Source organism: Mus musculus, chromosome 2, assembly GCF_000001635.26.
Source record: "Mus musculus strain C57BL/6J chromosome 2, GRCm38.p6 C57BL/6J".
Lineage (NCBI taxonomy): Eukaryota > Metazoa > Chordata > Mammalia > Rodentia > Muridae > Mus > Mus musculus.
In genome coordinates this window covers 33155269-33175085 of record NC_000068.7, presented here as the reverse complement: position 1 = coordinate 33175085, position 19817 = coordinate 33155269, and the positions used below count along the sequence as shown (strand labels likewise).

Here is a 19817-nt window from a genome sequence, read left to right as displayed (position 1 = left end):
TCTTGGGAAGCATCTCAGGAAAAGTCTCTGCCTTCTGCTGTTTTTGGTTTTTTTGCTTTTTTGTTTGGTTTGTATAGAGAAATATCTCATTCTTAACTTCTTCTGTTCTTTCATTAATTCACAATTGTATGAACGTATGCACATGTTCAGGGACAAATAGACAAATAGCTAAAGAAATAATTAAAAACCACAAAAGCTGTTCTCCTGGGCATGGCAGCTTAGACTTGGTTATTAAACTTCACCAGTCATTAAAAAATAGGCTGTTATTTTCCATTTGATTAGAGGTACAAAACCTTGTTGAAGATTATGCAAATTAGACAGGCTAGAGTCTGCCAGCATCGTATCCATTTTAGTTGTTGCTCAAATGTTTGATGTATAGTTGAGCACAAAGAATGAATTAGTTAGAATTAGGATTCAAGTCCAAAGAGTATGTTCCATTTCCACACATTGCCCTTTATGCCTTCGTGCCCAGGAGACTGTTTAACTCTCGGCTTTGTAATATACCCTAACATAACTCAGCATCTTCTTTAACCCTAGGAATCTACCTTCTGGACTTGATCTACATTGATTCTGCATACCCTGCCTCTGGCAGCATCATGGAAAACGAACAACGATCCAACCAGATGAACAACATCCTCCGAATCATTGCCGATTTACAAGTTTCCTGTAGCTATGGTTAGTACCTAACTGCTAGAATTGTAAAATCTTGCATCGTTACAGTCTGGATACAGCATGTTGGCCAGAAAGCTCCAAGAATCAGGTTAGGCCCACGAAGCCCCATTGGAGTGTCTTGAGCTTTAGACATGGGCTAGGCTTTATATGTATTTCCAAACACTGCAAACGAGACGCCCCTGTTCCTTAGGTACATGCGGAACAACTTGATTGTCTAGTGAGTGGCACGTCCCAGGTCTCGCTAGCTCCGAGTTGTTCATCCATGAGAAGCCTGGTGGGAAGCTCCAGGCAGCTCTTCTTCAAGTGGACTTGGGTCCAGATCCCTTCTACTTGTGACTTTTCCATTTGAGTCCTCTCATAGGCTCTGCACTAGGTTGGCAGAGATGAGGAGAAAGAAGCTGACAAGGGTGGTTTGTCAGCCAGACTTGCAAAGGGCACACCTCACTTCTGCCACAGGCAGCCAGGCCATGTAATCTAGCTGTGGGCTGAAATGGAATGGGGTGATGATTCGGTAGGCAGCTGGCCAGGCTCTGCTACATACGGCCGATGGCAGAGGGGAGCAGGACAGCAGGTGCCTGGAGTACAGCAGGCTCCCTGGAGATGTCCTAGCTGGAAGTCAATGCCATCCACACGGGCACCGGTTTTATACAAGATCTTAATAAAATACCTTGGTGTGGAGGCTGACTGTGAGTCCAGTGCCTCGGTCCTTTGTGAGAAGGAACAGCGATCCAGGCAAGGGTCTGCAGTGATGGGGAGTGAGGAACAGAGCTGTAAGCTGGCCTCTCACTGCAGGAGAAAGGAATAAAAGTCAGTGCACCAGGCGGTATGAGAAAAGAGAGTCCTGCCTGTCACACGGGGTGTGAGACCGCTGGCCACTTGTGCTTGGGAGGAACACAGGGAAACCACGGCTCACCACGTCTCAGGGCAAGATAGGTCCACAGCATAGGGCAGCTCTCCCCTGAGGCCTGCACTCGCAGCAGCACACTTGTTCTGGAGCCCACCCTCATCGTTGTCTGTAGACCAGCAGAGCAGCGGCAGACTCAGCCTCTGAGTCACACCAGGAAACAGGTCTCACGTCTAACTGTCTTGAAAGGTTACTTTCTCTTCCTCACGGATTGCTCACATGTGAAAACAGAGCCACACGTGGCGCCTGGCCCTCAGCCTGGCCCTGAATTGCACTCGTGTCACAGTGCCCTGGACTTGTGTCAGAGATGATGATGGCAAGAAGGACTTATAGGAGCATGGAGCCTGAAGATTGAGACCCCTGCTGCTTGCCAGGGCTTCTCCCTCCCCACAGCCTCTCCTTTCATGGCTGTCCCCATTCTCAGGAGTACAGTGACAAGGAAGTGGCTAAGGAAAGTGAAGGGGCTAGACCCAGTCGCTCCAGGAAGGCTGTGACATAGTGTGGCACAGGCCTCACAGGCTGAAGTGGAACCTTGCCTTGCCATCTCTCAGTGACAGGACCTTTGCCCACTGCCACCATCGCTCCTTGTAGGGTGGGAGCAGCCTTTGTCCAACACAAACCAGAGTGAGGGCTGGAACAGATGTCTGTCAGCTTGCGCAGAGCCTGCCTTTGGGATGGACTTCCACGCTAGCCGGGTGGCCTTGCATTCATGGCACACAGGAGACAGCCCAGTGCTATCACTGGAAATCTATTTGGGCATAGACACGTTTCTAGTGTGTTCTGAAGGCTTTATCTCTCCCCAGGCTTAGCATATCTCTTTCTCTCTCTCAGCCAGATTCTGAGGTCACTCTCCTCAAGGGCAGAATTCAGACCTGACCCTCCTTTAGGTCCTGGCCCCAAGAACAGTGAGCCAACCTCGGGATCTCAGGTGTGTCTGTGTCAGTCTCCCCTGGGCGGGGGCAGCCAAGCCTCTCTGAGTTTTGTTCCAACTTTTGCAGATCACCTCACTACCCTGCCACATGTGCAAAAGTACCTGAAGTCTGTGCGCTACATCGAGGAGCTCCAGAAGTTTGTAGAAGATGATAATTACAAGTAAGTCCTTGTCCACCCTGAGCAGCCTACCTGTCCACTGTTGCCCTTAGCACCCAGGTGCCTGCAGGTGACTTGGTCCTTACTGGGGACTGGGAAGTGACCTGAGAGTTCCATGTCCCACCACTACTGGCCCCAGAACAATGTTGTCTGTATAGCCCTCAATACCTACCTTTGCCCCAGTCCCTCAGGCCCCGCAACTGAGGAAGGCGGTATGTCCACCTTCCCATGTGGCCTGGGAAGCACGTGTGGACTCCATAGCCATGCGTGATGCAGGCTTTCAAGGGGACCCTTGGCATTGGATAGTAGGTTAGCTGGTCATATCTTCAGGCCCGTGTTCTCCAACGTTCTGTTTCACAGATGTATAGCACAGTCAGTCCCTGGGCCTCTCAGCTCTCTGCAGTACTCTCCATCTGGCTCTAGCCAAGGGCCCCAGGCACAGTCTCCATGCTTCTATGAAAGGTCCTTCTTAGCAAATCCCTAAAGGCCCGCCGCATCTCTGTCTACCCTGCTCTGGCCTGCAGTTCTCCCTTCATTGGTGCACCTGAGTGTGCCTCCTACATGGTCAGGATCTGAGGGAGGGGCGGGGTTTAACTGCACTCTGGGTGCCCATCTTAGCTGGACATACTCTCTCTACTCATCGCTTTCTCTGACCTACATCAAGGCAAATCTCAGCCATCGTGTGATAGATCATTGGCCACCAGAGTGTCACTGTCACGGAGTCTCTTTCCCATCCCATCCCACTGCTGATTCTGTGCCCTGACTCCTCTTAACTAGTACTGCTAACCCCTTGCAGTCTTGTGTTGAAAACCTGACCTTGTGTCATCTCAGTATGTGAAAATGACCCAGAACCATGGCCACCAATCACTTCACAGATTTGGGAACCGTTGTTCAGGCCTCCCCACCTGGCCAGTGCAGCATCAGTGGCTCAGAGCTCTAGCTGTGGATCCAGGTTGTAGGGTGGGGCCTGGAGACTCACTCTCTCTTAGCACTCCAGTAGAAGCTCCACCCTCTCTGGGAAATAAACATCCTGCCCTCGTTGTTGCTATCCCAGCATCCATCAAAATGGAGAACGGTGCAGAGGTGTGTGCTAGCTCATGGTGACTGGAGCATGGATGCCGGCCAGAGGTCATGCTCAGTCTGCATCTATCACAGACAGAGCTCATTTTATTTACAAAGCATTTGCTGTTCCTGAAGAGTGGCCTGGAGTGCGAAATTATTCCCATTTAGGTTCTAGTATAATGTTTTCCATTCATGTTCCAATCTTGCCATTAAAGAGACAGTAGTTTTTCATTAGCACTAATACGCTTTAAGGAGAAAAATGGCCTATAAATACTTGTGAACATGAGACAATCCTTGGACAAGCTGCAGATTATGAGTAATTACTCCTTCCATTCTGAAGAAGTGGAGCACCGCCCCTCACCCTCACCCCTCTGTGCTAAACAACAGCCAACCCGGTGCTCATAAAGGCTCTTTGTTGGGCCAAGCTGGGCAAACCCAGGGAGGAGGGCTGCCTTCCTGCCCCCAGCATGGAAGGCCCTCTTTCTAAGGAGGTCCTGTTTCTAAGTGGCAGGACGAGGGCAGGGTGTGTGATTCTGCCAGAGTACTGAGCGCTGTGGCCAGCTCACACCTAGAGGTGGCTCCTCGATGCCAAGGATGCGAGACCTGAGGACATTGGTAACCTTGCTCTTCTGATGTCTGGCCAGCATCTGCCTTGTCAGTTCTCTACTGAGAAGCTCAACCAGTGTCGCCTCATTCTCCATGTTTGTCTGGCATCAGTTTAAGGAAATGACCCAATCCTACCACTTAGAAAGCGTGGTCAGCATGAAGGAAGCAGGGATTTGAACACTTGACTGTGCATGGGAACTTTATACAGAGAAAAGGGTGGGTAAGTGGAGGAATGCAAGGACAGAATTTACTCAGTTGGATCACACCGCTCTCCTTGCTATTAATCAAACATCTTAAATTTAATTCAACATTACAAAAGGAAGCTAAAATACAAGGAAGGAATGATGACTCTTTATGTTAATATTTATTTACTGCACGAAATCCTGCTTTCTGGGCTGCAGAGAGAGCTCAGTGGTGAAGAGCCCTCCTCCTCTGTCAGGGAGCCTGCCTTAGTCAGGGTTCCATTGCTGCAGGGAAACACCATGACGTAGAAGCAAGCTGGGGAGGAAAGGAGTTATTCAGCTTACACTTCCACATTGCTGTTCATCACCAAAGGAAGTCAGGGCAGGAACTCACACAGGACAGGAACCTGGAGGTGGGAGCTGATGCAGAGGCCATGGAGGGGTGCTGCTTACCGGCTTGTTTCCCCTGGCTTGCTCAGCCTGCTTTCTTATAGAACCCAGGACCACCAGCCCAGGGATGGCACCACCCACAATGGACTGGGCCCTCCCCCATCAATCATTAATTCAGGAAATTCCTCACAGCCAGATCTTATGAAGGCCTTTTCTGAATTGAGGTTCCCTCCTTCCCGATAACTCTAGCTTGTGTCAAGTTGACATGAGACACACGGTACAGTTTCCAGCACCCACATCTCCCTGAAATTCCAGCTCCAGAGGGTCTGACACCCTCTCCCGGCAGCCTCTGGCCCCTATACACACATGCACGTCACCTCAGAGAGGAATACATACACATAGTTAAAGGTTAAAATAAAAAAATATACTTCCTAAAACAACTTTTGTAAGACTCATAAAATGAGCCAGGAAACCATGAAGAGGCCTGAGTCTGGGTGCTTCCTGTGACCAGGCGTCACTGTGACTGTCTGTGCCTCAGGTTATAAAGACAATGCAGCTGGCCCTGCCCCCACCAGGCCATGCTTCAGCAGCCTCCAGGTTTCTGTGAGTTGTGTCTGTTTGGACCCACCCTCTGAGTGCATCCCATGGAAACTCAGCAATCACAATCTCTGCAGCCGTGCTTGTAATGGAACCCACTCTTACCGCCTGTCGCTCCCTTGAGTCACTGTTTGAAGTCCATCCCTTGCTTAGCGGGGCTCATCAGGAGCTGGGCCTTCCCTTGAAGAGCCGAGCTTGGTCTCCTGCTTTCCTGCAGGCCTGTGTAGATGTGACGGCCTCTTGACGACACTGGGTGCTGCTGCTAAAGAATGCTCAAGCCTGTCTGAGTTTCTCCCTCTTGGTTTGTTAAGTGGGTGAAGAAGTCCATGAAATTCTGAAGCTTAGTAAGAACGCCTCAGAGAGGAGAGCCTTTCCCAGGTCTCCCAGACCCACAGGGTGCCTTCCCCACTGCAGCACTGCAGACCAGCCCTGACCGTTACACCTTCACGTTCTTCCACACCCATTCTTGGCTTCCCCTTCCAGGGCCCCTGTACTTGGTGCTCTCTGCCTTCCTCCTCCTCCTCCTCCTCCTCCTCATCTTCCTCTTCCTCCTTAAGCTGCTTCCCAGCAGTTGTGATTGGCTGCTCAGCCTCCAGCAGTCCTGAGTGCTCTGTTTCCTGTAAGGTGTTCAGCCAGCCCGCTCTGGTTTCCATTTGTGATTTGGTTCCGTGTCCCCAGTCTCCTGTCTCATCTGCTTCCTCTGTCTCGTCCCCTTGATATTAAGGTTTTGTTGAGCTCAGCTCATGTTCTTATAGGCCCCTCCTCTGCTCAGAGGCCACCTTCTGAGGTGATCTGGGGGTCACTCCTTTTTCCTTCTGTGAGACAAGGTCTGAGGTGTTGCTGGACCACTGTCTTGATACCATTGAGAGACCGGCTCTCCTTCCACATATGCGGAGGAGCTGGAGGTTGGTCCTGTCCTGCTGTCTGGAAGGTCCAGGATTACCTAGCATTCCATTTCCCACAAGGAGGCAGGAGGTTCCCTTCATTGCCCAGGGCCATCTCCATGCCATGAAGGATTCCCTCACATTGCTAGTCCAGTCCTATGGAGCCTGCTTTCCATCATAGCATTCCTGCCTGCCACCCACTGGTGCCATGAATTTCACTGAGGAAGCCACATGGATTTTCTTTCTCCTTGCTTTCCTAGACTCTAAAACATGCTTCAGTCACAGGGTTGTGGGAAAACAAGCAAGGGCCTTGGAGGCATCAGTGGGAGGAAGAGTTGTACCCAAAGCAGATCTCAGAGTATTCCTGAGTTCTGTGACTCTTGAACAGCCACCCTCCCCAGCCCCATGGTAGACCTGGGGTCTCTGACCTTGTGAAAATCTTTGGTTTCAGGTTGTCACTCAGAATCGAACCAGGAAGCAGCTCTCCAAGACTAGTTTCGTCCAAGGAAGATCTTGCAGGTATCATAGCTCCTCAAATGGTACAAAACTGCTCACAGCCTAGACAGGTGCCAAGATAAGCCCTACATGGATCCCAAGAACACAGTTGGGTTTCACTGCATGGCAGGCTCAACTGTCCCTATTTACAGCACCTTCCACCACACGGCCTGTGGAACCTCAGGAGATCAGATACCCAACTTAGAAGCTTGCACAAGGTGATCTTCCCCTAGACCACCTTGACCCTTGTCCTTCAGTCTGCCCCAACTATTGGAGTTATGTGCCACAAAGAGGGGTACCCAGGATGGAGCAGATACATTAGATTTATCATCTCTGAGGGAAACATACTGTCACCAGCAATGGGATTCCAGGAATCTGCCAGCAGAGCAAGGCTCTAGCTTTGTCTCTCTTGTCTTTCTGGTCCTCCAGAGCCTTATCTACAGGTGGGAGGGAAGACTGTTATTGCTCTTAGACTGTTGTCATGGTACTGGGGTGAGCACAGGGCTGGCTTGTGCTCTGTCCACACCTGTCCACTGTCAGGATGTACTCGGTGCCAGCTGCTTGGTTGTTACCGTCATAACAGTGGCTCTCCAGTCATTGTACAGCCAGCTCCTAGGGCTGGGGCCTGATCTGCATCGCTGTCTGGGGAGAGGCTAGAGAGCCTCTGGCAGCACATTCTCCTGGTTGTAGCTCTCCATCACTCCAGCTTGGGTTCTGAGCCACTGTACCTTAGCCAGGTAGCTTTGTCCCTCTGGGCTGGGTGTTCCTTGTATGGAAAATGGAGAGAATGAAACCATCCTCCCAACCAGGCAACACTGAAATGTTGTTCAGGTGCCCAGCATAAGAAGTAGGTGGGAACTACTACCCGGGGTCACGGTGTTACGCCATCCCTCCCTCAGCCTTGGGCTACTCAGGTCAGCCTCTCCTTACTTCCTGCTGGGGTATGTGTTGGTAGGGCCAGGCCCACAGAACCCTCAGGAAATACTGTGGCAGTTTCCTTCCTGCCCTGACCCTGCTGCACAGCCTCTGTCCTGTCTCTGGAATATGCCCTTGGCTTTTTTCTGTGCCAGCCTCTGCTATCTCTGAGTGGTAAGCTAGAGTCTTCTTTGTACCTCTGGGCTCCTCTTCTCATGAGCCTTGGAAGCACCAGGGCTGCTGAGTTAGGGTTGTCTACGGTTGTATTTTTTCATGGTATCTCTAGACCCTTGTATTAAGTGTCTCCTACTGTATCCTCAAAACCCTGCTGTCTTCCCTTGCAAATGACCATTGGTAATGGTGGTTCAGAGAGTTATGGTTTTGGACAGGTTTCTACTTTCTGATCTGTCACTATTCTAGAACTCTCCCCCAGACAAACTGCTCTCCAAGATGCTCAGCACTGCACACTCTACCACAGGGCTGCTGCTGACACCTGTGCAGAATCTAGCCCAGACCTCTCTCATTAGTGAGCTGTGATGAGGTTGTGGCTGCCAAGGGAATTCTGTCACTGAGTTAGCCTCCAGGCTTTAGCTAAGTGACACTGCCCAAGACCCCAGTTGGGTCTGGTTTCACTGGGGCAGCAAGCTCTGAACACCAAACAGACTCACCTGGTTTCTGTATAGGATGACATCTGGCCACATGTTCCTATATTTGCCTGTGTGAGCAGCTGTGGAGTTGATTTTTTGGGGGATGTGGCCCCCATGGTCTACAAAGCTGGGTTTACTTCCTGCCCAGCCTCTCACAGGACTACATGATGTAGCCCTACATCATACAATGACCTTGTGTGGCAGTAGCCTGCATGGCCTAACCTGCAGTCATCTGCATACTCACTTGCCCTATGTCTGTCTTCTCCAACAAAGTAAAGCCCCTGAGAGACAGGTCTGGGTGTGGAATTCCTAGAGGCTGGCATAGACTTCTGGGAGAATCTGATGCCACACATTCAGCTCTAGCCTCAGAGTTCCTTGTTGGGCCCTGTGGACACCTGTCCTTGAGGGCTGGCTGCTGACTCTGCACAACCTTCCAGAAAAGTGCTGAGCCCAGCAATTCCTGCACAGCAGAGGGAGTTCGGCTCACAGGAGTGTTTTCCACCAACTTTCCGAATCCCTGGCTTCAGGCCCAAAGCAGCATGTCAGGGTTTATGTTGATCAGCAGAGAGCCAGTGACTTTCTAGAAAGCTCATAGCCATTCATTAACTCAGGCTTCCCCCTTGAAGTGTCAGAGGAAAGATAGGAAGCCCTACCACAGCATGGGTCATGGCATACCAGGGTTCCTACAGTGGGTGGTCGGAGGGTCAGCTTCAAGGGAGCCTTCTAGGCTCTGGCACTTAACTGAGCTGCGTGGCAGGAACTCCACAGGCCTGAGGGACAGGAATGTGCCTCTCGCAGTCCCAAGAATGGGAGGAACGTGGCCTCCCTCTGCTCCTCAGGAGGGGCTAGGCTCCAGCTCAGAGCTGTGCCTGGTCGTTAGATACCCCCACACTTGCCAAGGAAAAGCTTTTAGATGTGCACCTTGGTTTACACAAGGCTCTTAGGCTGCAGGTCCATGAGTAATAAGCACTTGCTGTGAACTGGGTACCTGGCAGTGGCCTCAGCCTCTGGGAGCTTGTGTCTTAGCTGGGGAGACAGGCAGCAAAGGCCAAGTAGGCAAGGACAGGCACATTTGGAGCCAAAAAGAAGCCAGTGAAGAGCAGACCAAGATGGTGTGTGTGAGGGGCTGTTTATGACTCTTCTCTAACCAGCTACTTCCAGGGACAAGGAGACCTTAGCCCTGCACGGATCGCAGCAGCCATGACCTCCTCAGAGCCTGGTTAATATAGCAGCAGCAGCAGCCTCTGGGCTACAGCTGTTCTCTTGGCCTCTGATGGCCCCAGAACCCTGCCAAGAGCTGCCCCCATTTTGCTCTGGGGAGTGAGCATGTGGGCAGTCCGTCCCCACAAGGAGACAGCGAGAAAGGAAATGGAGGAAGTGAACTCTGGTTTTGATCTGTGGAGGAAAAAATGGCCAGGGATGCCACATTTCCAGTTTCCCTCTCCGTGGGATGCTGTTTATATAAATGAACTAATATTTTCCTGGAGAGGAAAAAAAATCACATGTAATGTTCATGTTGCCCACCCCAGCCCTCAGAGGCAAGTGATGTTTGTGTATGTCTTGGAGCTAGTGAAGACAGTTCCAGACCTTGCTAGCTCCCCCCATATGGCTTCCCCTGGAGACAGGTTTCCTTTCCAGAGCCATGCTTTAGCTCAGAAAAATGGCAGCCCTGGCCTCTGCCTCTGACCTCTGACCTTCTGCACACCTTTCTGACTCCCTGTTTACTCCCTGGTGGCAAGAGCCCTATTGCCAGGCCAGCAGACCCATATGCAGAGCCTGGCTGCAGCATCTCTAAGCTGTTGGCACAGGAAGTCTTCAGGCCGGCTTATATCACAGGGCTTTGGCAGGAGCTCCAGAGACTGCTAAGGCAGAAACGCTGCTACCGGCACAATGCCTCTTGGGAATGTTAGTTCCTGGCCATTTCAGGCAGGTTCTAATGACATCTAAATGAGAGACAGTATGAGTCTGCCACCTGAGCTCCAGGTGGGAACCCAAGGACCCCACATCTAGTCCCAGCTCCAGTGCCACCTCAGAACTTAGAGCATAAAATAGCACTTAATGTCACACATATTCTGTGTGTCGGCATCAGGGTAGGCAGGGCTGGGACTAGAGTCACTTGAAGGGTTGTTACTCACATGACTGGTACCTGTTGTGAGACGGCAGCAGCAGGAAGACATAGCTGCAGCCTCTTACAGTGGCCTAGGCTTCTCCAGAGTGCAGCAGGCTCCTGCTTGGCAGCTGACTGTCCCCAGAGCAGACAGTGAGAGGGCAGCTAGAAAACTGTGAAGTGACTTCTCCATGAACCAGCCTTCAAAGCCAGGCAGCCTCACCTTAGCCTTCCTCTGAAGCTGGTCCAGGCTCAAGGAGAGATGGTCAGAGGCCCTGCCATTCCCTGAAGCAGCCAAGGACTTTGTAGAGCACTCTAGGCAGTGTGTGTAAGGAAAGCCCTGTCTCTCATCCCCATCACAGCTGACCTGAACGGAGTACCTTTCCAAGTCTGCCCACATGCACACTAGAGTGTACCCAGGCCCTGCCTGGAGAGTCCCCTGGGCCTTCCAGCAGTCAGGTGGCCTTTTCCACTCTTACCCCACTCCCATTCTGTAGGCAAAGAGTACTCACCCAGGTTCACACATCACAGATTGCAGAGCCAACGGATGGGTTGGGGGTCAGGACAGGTCTGTCACCTCTGTCTAACATATGGAACATGACAGGTATAAGAAGGGCGGGCTCTGCCCATCATCCTGTCTTACTTGCTCAGGGCATTAAGACCTGCCATGGATGACAGACCTGCATGCTTCTGCCTTTCCTATAGGTAGAGCTGTGTGTGTCTGTGTGTCTCTGTGTGTGTGTATCTGTGTGTCTCTGTGTGTGTGTATGTGTCTGTGTGTATCTGTGTGTCTCTGTGTGTGTGTCTCTCTGTGTGTGTCTCAGTGTGTGTGTCTCTGTGTGTGTGTGTGTCTGTGTCACTGTGTGTCTGTGTCTCTGTGTATCTCTGTGTGTGTGTGTGTGTGTGTGTGTTTGTGTCTGTGTCTCTGTGTGTCTCTGTGTGTGTGTGTGTCTGTGTCTCTGTGTGTCTGTGTCTCTGTGTGTGTGTGTAGCCCAGAATGGCCATGAGCTCCTGTCCCTCCTCTCTCCCCTGCATGCCGGGCCTGCAGATATGTTACTACACCCAGTTTCTTACAGATACCTTGAGTCACACAGGTTTGTAGGAAAGCAGAACCCCAAACTTTACCTTGTGTCCCCTTGCCTCATCCAGCTGGGCTGTTCAGGCCTGGCCATCTGTGGCAACAGAGCAGCAGCATGGCCTCCCTCACTGAACAGTTCTTCAGATCCCTCAACTTGCTAATCACAGTGCCATTTGTAACTGCCCCAGGGCTGTACAAATACACTCCTGGACCTCTGAAGCCCCCTCAGAGCCACCTTCCCCCCGGCAGCTTCCCACTAAGATCCTCTCAAACCCTCCATCCTGTCCAAGGTCTTCTTACTAGAGTCGTCTTGTCCACAGGAGGCCAGGATAGCCTCTCATTCTAGCACGTGTGAGAGTGCAGCTTACTATCTTGTGGCCACTGCTGCCCTAGCTTGCTGTCACTCTTACATCTTCAGGGCTGAGTGAGACACTAACTCATAGTGTCCTGGCCCTAGTGTGGAGACATCTTTCAAGGCCGTTGTGGTCTGTGTGGTCTCACCAGTGAAATGCTTGATGAAAAGAGCCTAGGCAGAATGTGGGACCTCTGTCCCGCTAATGCCCTTCCTCTGCAAACCTTTCTCGTGCTCAGAATGGGTTTCTCTGAGGAAGCTCAAGGGCTAGAAGCAGGTGGCACAGGACTCCAGCCTGATCCGCCCAGCTCCATAGCTCTGCAGAAGCCCGAGCACCTTGAGTGCCAACAGCTTCCGAGCCTTTGAAGTCCCCTCTGTGGCCTGTGAGGCTGCAAGGAGAGCACAGTGCCCCTTCAGCCCAGAGATGACGAACCGTGTTTCTCAAAAGGAAATGAGCTGGACCTTCTGCACAGAGACAGAGCTTGGCTCCCAGTGAGACCCATGAGAGCTACGTGTGTGAAAAGCAGAGTGTGTGAACATAGAAATGAGTGGCTCCCAGGCCCCGCCAGAGACCTGGCCAGAGGAAAGTTGCCACACAAAGACTGTAGAGGGCCTGGATGGCCCAAGAGCTGCAGGGCTCTGGAGGATCCAAAAGGGCTGAGTTCTGGACCTCAAAGGAAGGCTCTCCACAGGAGCAGGTGGGCAGCAGAGACCACAGAACCCTTGAGTTGGGTGACAGCCCATCCTGGCCTCTGGAGGCTCAGAGTTGCACTGACTAGAGATCCAGATGGCACAGTGCCTGGGGAAAGCATACCAAGAAGGGGATGGCACGAGCCCCTTCCAGCTGGGGCTAGGGGCGGGACTGGAACCCAAGTTTTGTGACTTCAAGTTGCTACTTTCCCCTCTGCCACAGCTGCCTCCCATTACTTTCCAATGTGTGAGATTTGGAAAGGCCAGCTGGAATGAGACAGTGCTAGCCCAGAGCAGAGCCTGGCCAGAACATCTTGAGAAGAGGTTCTTCTGCCCATAGTGTGGGCTCTCCTCACAGCCATGCGGGCCCATCTGCCTCTGGATGTCCGCCCCACACATGCCCCCAGATCTGTGCCCCAGATACACACCATTCTACACAGAGGGTTACTCTCAGTTCCTTCCCTGCCTGGCCAACCCCCAGACACTTCTTGTACATATCTTTCCCTCAAAACCTGCAGCTTCCAGTCATGCCTACAACCAGTGACTCTTCTGGCCAGAGGAACTTCCTAAGATGTGAGTCTGAGCACCTTACTTTGTGGGGCCAAGTCTCTGATGGGGTCTTTCCTCTGAGCCTTTGCACACACTGTACTTTCTACCTGTGTCATTGGTACTCTAGTACCAGGCAGAATGTCAAATCTTCTAGAAGTCTTGTCTAATCACTCCCCTATGTTCCCAAAAGCTCTGTAATATTGTGAGACTTCCATAATGTCAAGTGGACAAAGTGTGCACCATTAGTTGTGGCAGGGAGCAGATGCTAAGTCCACGTTAGAGGTGTCATTGTCCGCATGTTTGAGCCTGCCATGCTGTGGGTGGAAGGGGTGCTTTTGCCATATTGATCATGACTATCCCCCCGTCAGAATGTGTGTGCTGCTGGGGGAGGCTCCCTGGCTGCCCTCTCTCCCCTCTTGACTGTCAGCTCTTACTCCCATGCAGGTAGAGCATCATACATTTTCCTATCTGTGACACAGCTTCAGTATTGTGCCCAGGGGCAGCCCCAAGGTCTGAGCTTCCTAAACATTTGTGGCAAAAAGAGAGACAGTGTATGTTTGACTCTTCATAGGGAAGCAACAAAGACTGAGTTTATCCCTCATGTAGATCCAGAGCTTAGAGGTGACCTCCCAAGCCATTCCACCTGTAAGCCCAGACACAGATGAGAGCCCAGGCTGCCCTGACTCCAGGACCAGAGTCCCATTCTGTCACCACACACCATGGGGGTGCTGGCCACTCTGAGGCAGTTAGTAGAAGGGCGTTTGTTTTGTTTTGTTTTCCTGATTTGCAATCAATGAGTGGTCTGTTGGGCAGTATGTTAGTTTATTGTAATGAAAACCAGATTTTTTTCAGCATATCTGGCTGCCTACAGAAACTGTCAATTCTCATATGGCCCCATAAAACTGCTGAAGAAACAGCCACTTAAGGAGCTTTAAAGATTATTCATGGAAAACTTATGCTGAGGAAAAATAGAGCAATCCTTTGAGATAGTCAAGTCACACGGTCAGTTTTTCCAGCTGTGTACGCCATATCGACTCTGCTGTGTAGACCAGAGCCCCAGCTCGTCACCACCCCTATCCTGCCTGAAGACATGACCAACAAGCGTGCTGGCCACCCAGCTCAGAAGGCACGTGTGCTGGCACTGTCACTTGGGCACCACCCCAGGCTTAGAAGGGCAGGAGCATGAGGCCTTTTGGGTAGCAGAGGGTGTCACTTACTGGCAGAGGCCCCTCATTTGGGTCCCAGCCGAATGGAAATTCTTCTGTTTCCCCGTCAGACCTAGGCTGTTGGTCAGCAATGCTAGGAGAATGTGGGGGAGGAGGGGGCTGAGACCTTGAGCCCAGAGAGCAGCAGCAGCCCTGACATAGGCCCAAGAGGCCACAGCTCTTCCGCTGGGGGCCCCCGCCCACTCTTCCCAGCCGGTCCAGGGGCATTTGAGGCCAGGCATGCCTCCCAGGGCTCCAAAGCAGAAAGGGAAGGGGTGCATCCGGGCCTAGCCTTGGAGAGAGAATCCAGAGTTGAGTGGAAGCAGCCAAGGCAACTCTGAGAGGCTGTGCTAACTCAAAGCATGAGCAGAGTTGGAAGGCAAGAGCTACGCGGAGCCAAGTGAGCGTGAGCGTCCTCAGAGTGGCCATGGGAGGGAGGCAGCAGCCTACTGTGGCCATGTGGCTGCCGTACAGCTCTAGGGCTCCTCACATCCGATACCCCAAGTATGCTGGAGTCTGCAAGCTGGGGCGTGAGTGTTGTGAGTGCTGCTCACAACCAATGCGTGGTGGATGCTGTGCTGACCTCTCTGTCCTTTCTCAAGGCCATCTGCACCTGCACTCCGAACCCCTGACACTCCGCCCCAACCTACAGGCCTGCTGCACACAGTCTGTAGCAGATCTATAAGCTTGCCTTCTCCTCCAGGCTCGCAGTACAGCCCCAGAGCACCAAAGTACCACGCCAGTTATGCAGTGGCCTGCGCTGATTATCACCATAGTCACTTCTGCTTCAGCACCAGGGCCTCTGGGCTTCTACTTCAGGCCTCCTGCTGAGGAGAGGATCCTTGTGATTTGACCTTTAGAGGGCAGGGGCAGGGTGGGAGCACAGTGACTCAGGCCATGGGGCCATCACACTCCTAGAGTTGCTGATAAACAAGGGCTCCACCCTCTGGAATTTTCTCTTAGGGCAAAAGCAAAACAACGCTTTTTTGAGTGCTGCTCATTCCTCGCTCACTCTGTGCATCACCCGCGCTAGCTGTATCCCCAGGAGCAGATGCATCCTATGTCTCAGAATGTAGGCCAGAGGAAACTCAGGGCACTGTAGGGTACCCAGATCGGCTGTGACCACGCAGACACACACAAGGACAGCCCACTCTTCAGGGCAGATCTGTTCTATCCTGTGATGGAGAGGCAGAACCTCAGAGCAGCCAGTGCCAGCATGCATGTCCTGGCCAGGGACAGTAGTGTGGACAGAGACATAGGTGCAGTTCCAGCTGGCCCAGCTGAAGGCCTCCTGTGTACCTCTCTGAGCTTGCGAAGTCCAGGAAGGGCCTTTGCCTTAAGGTTATGCTTCTGGTTCTGTTCTTGTGGGTGGGTCCTCAGCCGGCTGCCTGGCAGAGCTGCCCAGCTACTAGACCCCTGGGCACCTCAGGCCTTCACTCTGGGAGTTGATGCCATTGGGAGGGAAGGATTAGTATCTGATGGCTGTAGGCTTCATGTGTCTTACACATAACAGCTGGAGAAAGGTCCATAGTACAAGTCTGGAGTCCAGTTCCCTGAGCCACTGCCCTACTCTAAGCCCCACAACTCCTGCCAACTCTCTTTCTCTCTCTCTGGTCTTTTCATAGGCCCCTCTGCCGGCTCCAGCTCAGCCAGGTTCCGCCGGAGGCCCACCTGTCCAGATACATCTGTGGCCGGCAGCCTCCCCACACCGCCAGTCCCCAGACACAGGAAGAGCCACAGCCTAGGCAACAAGTGGGTGACTTGACTGAGAAACTCTCTTCTGGGGTGAAGGAAGGCTGGGCCCTTCCCCATCCTCATTTGGAAACTCTTGATGCTCTTGGCAGACACACTCTCCTAAGGCTGGTGTGAGCGTGGGAATGCAGAGGCGACAGGCTGCAGTTTGTATGCCGCCTGCAAGGGACCTGGGCTCAGTAGCTAGTGAAGAACTGTGCAAAAGCTCAGTTGACCGCTCATTTAGGGAGAACTGAGTCCAGCAGACATCAAAGACTATCCTCAGGGCAACAGTAGGTGTCTGAGTACCTGCTGGTTCACTGGCCCTCTGGGGCCCCCAGCTGGGGCACATACACGTCCTCAGCATTGCTGGGGAAAGCCACACCTTTATCCCCTGGGGCACCCTTTGCCCCTCCCTTCCTCCCTCCTTTCCTTCCATCCTTCCTTCCACCTGCATCCTAGCACTAAGGCACAGATGCCCTGCCTCTTGGCTGGTCCTTGTGGAACTCAGAGGCCAGAACAGGACTAAGTGTGTAGGGTCCCCAGTGCCTCCTCTTCTCCAGACATTGCCACACACCCATGGTCACCATCTCACTGACCCATGCAAACCTCTGGGCAGCTGCTGCCATGCTCACTGTATATCTAGCTGGGGTCACGAAGCTCTGATGCTCCTCAGGGTGGCCTACGGGCCTGTCGCCTTGGCCTCATCTCACAAGCCTCACCATCATCCTGAGACACAGGCAGGACACAGGCAGGGCAAGCAGCATTAGTCTCCATTGACAGAGGGAGAAGTTGAGGCTCAGAAAAAGGATGTGGCTTGCCCAAGGTCACACCATAAGAAGAGGCTGAGCCTGGTGCACCAATGGGCTCTGGGCAGAGGCGTCTCCAGCAGTAAGTCCCTGGCCCTGGCTCTGGCTCTGGCTCTGGCTCTGGCTTCTGGGGCCAGCGCCGCTGTGCTCCCAGGATAAGGAGCTGCTTCTCTCTTCCTCTCCGTTTTCCAGTCTGATGTGTCAGTTGAGTGTAGTTGAAAGTAAGAGTGCGACATTCCCATCGGAGAAGGCCAGGCACCTGCTGGACGACAGTGTCCTAGAGTCCCGCAGCCCCCGCAGGGGCCTCACCCACACCTCCTCCACCGCCATCACCAACGGACTCTCCCTAGGTAAGCGTCTCTGGCCTGTGCATACAGGCAGGGGCAGCAGGCCCAGTTTGTGCTCTGTGTCTGTCTCTGTGTCGCTGTACTGTGCCCAGTGGCCCCTCACCCTTAAAGAATGGCTCCCTACAAGAGTCTTCTGCTGCAGGAAGAGCCCTGGCTTGGCCTTCTCCTTCTGGTGGTCCCCAAATGGACAGTCAGATTGAAGAAGGAAGCTAGACTTGAGTCCACCTCAACCCCTGAGGCCAGCTGCTACCTTGGTGGCATTTATGTCCCAGGGGGATTCCAAAGCCTTGCTTGGAGCAGTAGGTAGGTGGTCCATTGCTTCCTGCTGTATGCTTAGCTGTACCCAGAAGGGAAGATGAAGACTTCAGGAATGGCATTACCCTACTGGACAGAGGCAGACAGAGAGTCTGTTCCACGGAGTTACAGACACAGGGCTGCTGTTGCCAGCAGATAAATGTTAATATTAGTGGCTGAGGCTAGCTCAGAACTGCATTCAGAGATCTCAGGTCATCTGTGACAGGTGACACTATCCTATGATTGCTGTCACCAGCCCAGTACTCTCTTGATGGCCCTTGCCTTCCAGTGTCCCTGTGTGATTGTCTGCCTTACATAGCAGAGTCCTCCTAGCAACGGTGGTGGGCTGCTGTTGGACCTGGTGAAGACAGTGGGGCAGAGGGCCAGGAGCTTGGAGAAGCAGGCAGCAGGAACACCAGGCGGGCATCTCATGCCACAATGTCCCTGGTGTGGGAGTCAGGAACAACTTTAGCACAGGGCAGCTGCCTCCTAGCAATGTTGTGATGAAGTCTCATACCTGCCTTATGTCTTCAGAAGAGCTCATCCTGTCTGGCCACAGGCCAAAGTATAGGAAGTGTGGACATTGCATTTTAGGCTCAGGTGTGGCTTGGAAGAAGTGGTTCAAGCTCCTGAGCTAGGGAAAGGTAATCAAGCCTCTTTCTGAGCCTTCGCTGTGTTCTTGGGCACTGATCCCTCAGCCTCGTAGGTTCCACTCATGGACCTCATCTTAGAGTATAGGATGGGACCTGGGTTCTTATGAGACTCCATGAATGCACAGTTGAGCTCAGAGCAGCTGTTTGATATCCAGGAAACTCTGAGCTGTGCCTGAATCTGGGCTGCCGTTCCTGAGAGCCAGTCAGGTGCTGTGCTGTCCAGCATCCAGGGTAGATCACAAGATTGCTTGGCTCCGGCTCATCAAGTCAGGGAACTCAGGACATTTTCTGCTTGAGCTGAAAGGTCTGAGAAAGTGGCAGAGTGTGTGCCCTAGTGGATGTCGTGCTAAGCTGCACTCCCCCCACCTCCAACCCATACAGCAGGGAATAGGGGTTCTACTCAGGCCAGGCTCTTTACCCTTTCCCACTGTTTAGTCTTAGAGATTTTTCTAGCAGGGCTCTGAGCTTTAGAGCCTACATAGTCTAAGACAATACAGAGGCCAGGCCCACAGATGCACATGCCAGGAGGGAAGCCGAGTGCTGCTCACTTAACAACACCAGGCCTCGTGAGCCAGGTTGTCCCACTCAGGCCCAGCACACCATGGTCAGCTCTAGAAGGTGGGCCTGGAAGAGACTAGGAAGGCAAAGGATCCCAGCTTAGGCCTTAGCACTGACCTTGGGCAGGGGACTGCACTGACTGACTCTGTGGGCAGGGGACTGTACTGACTGTGAGCAGGGGACTGCACTGACTGTGGGCAGGGGACAGCGCTGACTCTGTGGGCAGGGGACTGCACTGACTGTGGGCAGGCGACAGCACTGACTGACTCTGTGGGCAGGGGACAGCACTGACTGACTCTGTGGGCAGGGGACTGCGCTGACTCTGTGAGCAGGGGACAGCACTGACTGACTCTGTGGGCAGGGGACTGTGCTGACTCTGTGGGCAGGGGACTGTACTGACTGTGAGCAGGGGACTGCACTGACTGTGGGCAGGGGACTGCACTGACTGTGGGCAGGGGACAGCACTGACTGTGGGCAGGGGACAGCACTGACTGTGGGCAGGGGACTGCACTGACTGTGGGCAGGGCACTGCACTGACACCCCCTTGCAGCCTCCGTGCATCTCTTGTGCAGGCAGATCCATCTACCTGTCCCTTGGGCCAGAAGTGCTCACCCTGCCTTTGCCCTCAGGAGAGCCTGTGGGGCAACAGGCAGGCATCAGTGCAGACAGATGTGAGGACCCTGGCCTTCCAAGCCAGAGGGTAGGCAGTGGGAAGGGAGTGGAGGGTACTCTTGAGAGCGGTGGGACTGAATGTTCTTTGAACCTCCCCAGAGAAGAGACAGACATAACAACAGAAACTCAACTCCTTTTGTGACCCACAGGGTCAGAATGCTGTGAGCTTGGGGACCGGGGCCCAGTGACTGGGAGCCCAGGAAAACAGGCCCCTCTCTTCGAGGCTGCCATGCTCACTGATCTGTGTTCCTTTTCCAGGCAGTAGTGAGAGCTCAGAGTTTAGTGAAGAAATGTCTGCAGGGCTGGAAAGGTGAGTGTGGCCTCAGCAA

At 52.9% G+C, this 19817-nt stretch overlaps 1 protein-coding gene across 22 annotated transcripts in view; it reads left to right on the top strand.

The window, feature by feature from the left end:
• The window catches only part of Ralgps1 (Ral GEF with PH domain and SH3 binding motif 1), a 238081-nt gene that overhangs the window by 196414 nt on the left and 21850 nt on the right, over positions 1–19817 (top strand). For 9 of the 22 annotated variants that reach the window (XR_003952801.1, XM_030251025.1, XM_030251024.1 and 6 more), the window contains 4 exons: positions 538–675; positions 2575–2668; positions 6838–6905; positions 16050–16176. Coding sequence is in view for 15 of the 22 variants with exons in the window: in XM_030251025.1 (XP_030106885.1) it covers positions 538–675; positions 2575–2668; positions 6838–6905; positions 16050–16176 (427 nt within the window). In the remaining 7 variants the exon portion in view is untranslated. Of the gene's footprint in view, positions 1–537; positions 676–2574; positions 2669–6837; positions 6906–16049; positions 16177–17156; positions 17315–19746; positions 19799–19817 lie in introns of all 22 variants that reach the window. The other 13 variants (XR_374089.4, XM_006498035.3, XM_006498034.4 and 10 more) reach the window with 3 other exon arrangements.